Source organism: Elgaria multicarinata, chromosome 11 (genome assembly GCF_023053635.1).
Source record: "Elgaria multicarinata webbii isolate HBS135686 ecotype San Diego chromosome 11, rElgMul1.1.pri, whole genome shotgun sequence".
In the NCBI taxonomy this organism is placed as follows: Eukaryota; Metazoa; Chordata; class Lepidosauria; order Squamata; family Anguidae; genus Elgaria; species Elgaria multicarinata.
The window spans coordinates 22,479,220-22,481,297 of NC_086181.1; the positions used below are offsets into that span (position 1 = coordinate 22,479,220).

Consider the following 2,078-nt stretch of genomic DNA (forward strand, 5'->3'; position numbering starts at 1 on the left):
TGGGGGGGGGTGTTTGCCTATCTCATGTTGCAACAACAAAGAACATTCTTCTTTTATATCGCCCAATGTTACGATACCAGAACTTTACAGGATCTTCTTTATTCATTCATTGATTTATCACAACCTTTTGGCCCAGATTTCAAATACCACTCCTTCTTCTTCATGCTTGTTTTTTTCTATCTAGTCTCATGTTTAGAATTTGTAGAAGCAGTAACACAACCTTTTTCTGGGGGGATTTGGTTACAGTTCCTGGCACAATGTTCCTGAATAATAGAGAAAATATCTCCAGAACAGTTGTGACAGAATTTGTGTTGCTTGGCTTCTCTGATCTTCCGATGATGCAGCTTCCACTTTTTTGCCTCTTTCTAATTTTGTATATCTTGTCATTAATTGGCAATGCTCTGGTGGTCATCATGATCCGCCTTGACTCCCGTCTCCACTCCCCTATGTACTACTTTCTCAGCAACCTCTCCTGGTTGGAGATTATCATCACCACCACAGTCACACCAAAGATGCTCAGCATTTTGATCTCAGAGAAAAAGACCATCTCCTTCTTTGGATGTGCTCTCCAGATAACATTGTACTTCCTTGCTGGAACCACAGAGGTCCTCTTACTAGGAGCCATGTCTGTAGACCGCTTCTTGGCCATTTGCAACCCACTACGCTACACAGCCATAATGAGTAACCAGGTCTGCACACTGATGATGATTTCCTGCTGGTTGGGAAGCTTGTTCTGTGTCACAATTGGCATAGTCTTCAAATCTGGCCTACCTTACTGTGGCCCCAATGTCATTGACCATTTCTTCTGTGACACAGCACCCTTGACAAAATTGCTCTGTGCAGACACACATCTCATTCAAACAATAGAATTTGCCTCATCCTGTTTCACACTGCTGAGTTCTGTCTCTGTGACAACAATCTCCTACCTCTGCATCATTGTCACTGTGATGAGGATGCCTTCAGCTCAGGGTAGGAAGAAAGCCTTTAGCACCTGTAGCTCTCACATCACTGTGGCCTCACTCTATTATGGCAGCTCCATATTCATCTACGTCAGGCCAGCTGGCAGCTCTTCTATGGATTTCAATAAGGTGGCCACGGTGCTCAACACTGTGGTAACCCCCTTACTCAACCCAATTATTTATAGCTTTAGAAACAAGGTAGTCAAGGATGTTGTAAAAGATGCAGTGAAGCATATTGGAGCTACATTAGGGAGGGAAGTTGATTGAACACTTACTTTGCCAAACATCTGTGTCTGGATTTGACTCCTGCTTCTTGCAAACTGTCAGCTTAATACACCAACCTTTCTTTGCTGAGTTGTCAAATTCCAATGTCTTCTCAGGCATTCCTTTTGATAGAAGGAACTGCTAACAAGTTTGAGCACTATCAGTAGCCACTTTGTTAGCAGGTGTTTACCCTTTGTATGGAAAACATTCCTTTTTAAAATTATTATTATTATTATTATTATTATTGTTGTTGTTGTTGTTGTTGTTGTTGTTGTCAGTTATAGTGTACATGCTATCTCTCATTTCTGATAACACTAGTGATACCACCAGAGAGATCCTGTACCATTAAAATGAGAAGACTGCAATAGTAGTCCAAAATTTATTTATTTATTTATTTATTTATTTATTTATTTATTACATTTTTATACCACCCAATAGCCGAAGCTCTCTGCGGTTAACAAAAATTAAAAACATGAAGAGCATAAAAACAACCAACAATTTAAAAACACAAATACAAAATATAATATAAAAAGCACAACCAGGATAAAACCACACAGACAAAATCGATAAAGGTTAAAATATGAGATTAAAACAGCGAAGTTTAAATTTAAGTTAAATTAGGTGTTAAAATACTGAGAAAATAAAAAAAGGTCTTCAGCTGGCAAAAGAAGGAAAACAACGTAGGCACCAAGCAAACCTCTCTGGGGAGCTCGTTCCACAATTGGGGTGCCATAGCAGAGAAAGCCCTCCTCCTAGTACCCACCTGCCTCACTTCCTTCAGCAGGGGCTTACAGAATTTATCTTCCTATCTATTTAGCCAAGATTTAAAAATGGAGCTTTAAAAACTGACTATTC

At 39.6% G+C, this 2,078-nt stretch overlaps 1 protein-coding gene across 1 annotated transcript; it reads left to right on the forward strand.

Moving 5' to 3' along the window:
• Positions 1-257: 257 nt before the first annotated feature.
• Positions 258-1,226, forward strand: LOC134405463 (olfactory receptor 6M1-like). Its single transcript, XM_063136706.1, has one exon. The coding sequence runs from the start codon at positions 258-260 to the stop codon at positions 1,224-1,226; it is 969 nt and encodes a 322-aa protein (XP_062992776.1).
• The last annotated feature ends 852 nt before the right edge of the window (positions 1,227-2,078 follow it).

Bases quoted from the DNA above. Each gene is read 5' to 3' on its own strand.
- LOC134405463 (XM_063136706.1), top strand. From the start codon at position 258: ATGTTCCTGAATAATAGAGAAAATATCTCCAGAACAGTTGTGACAGAA.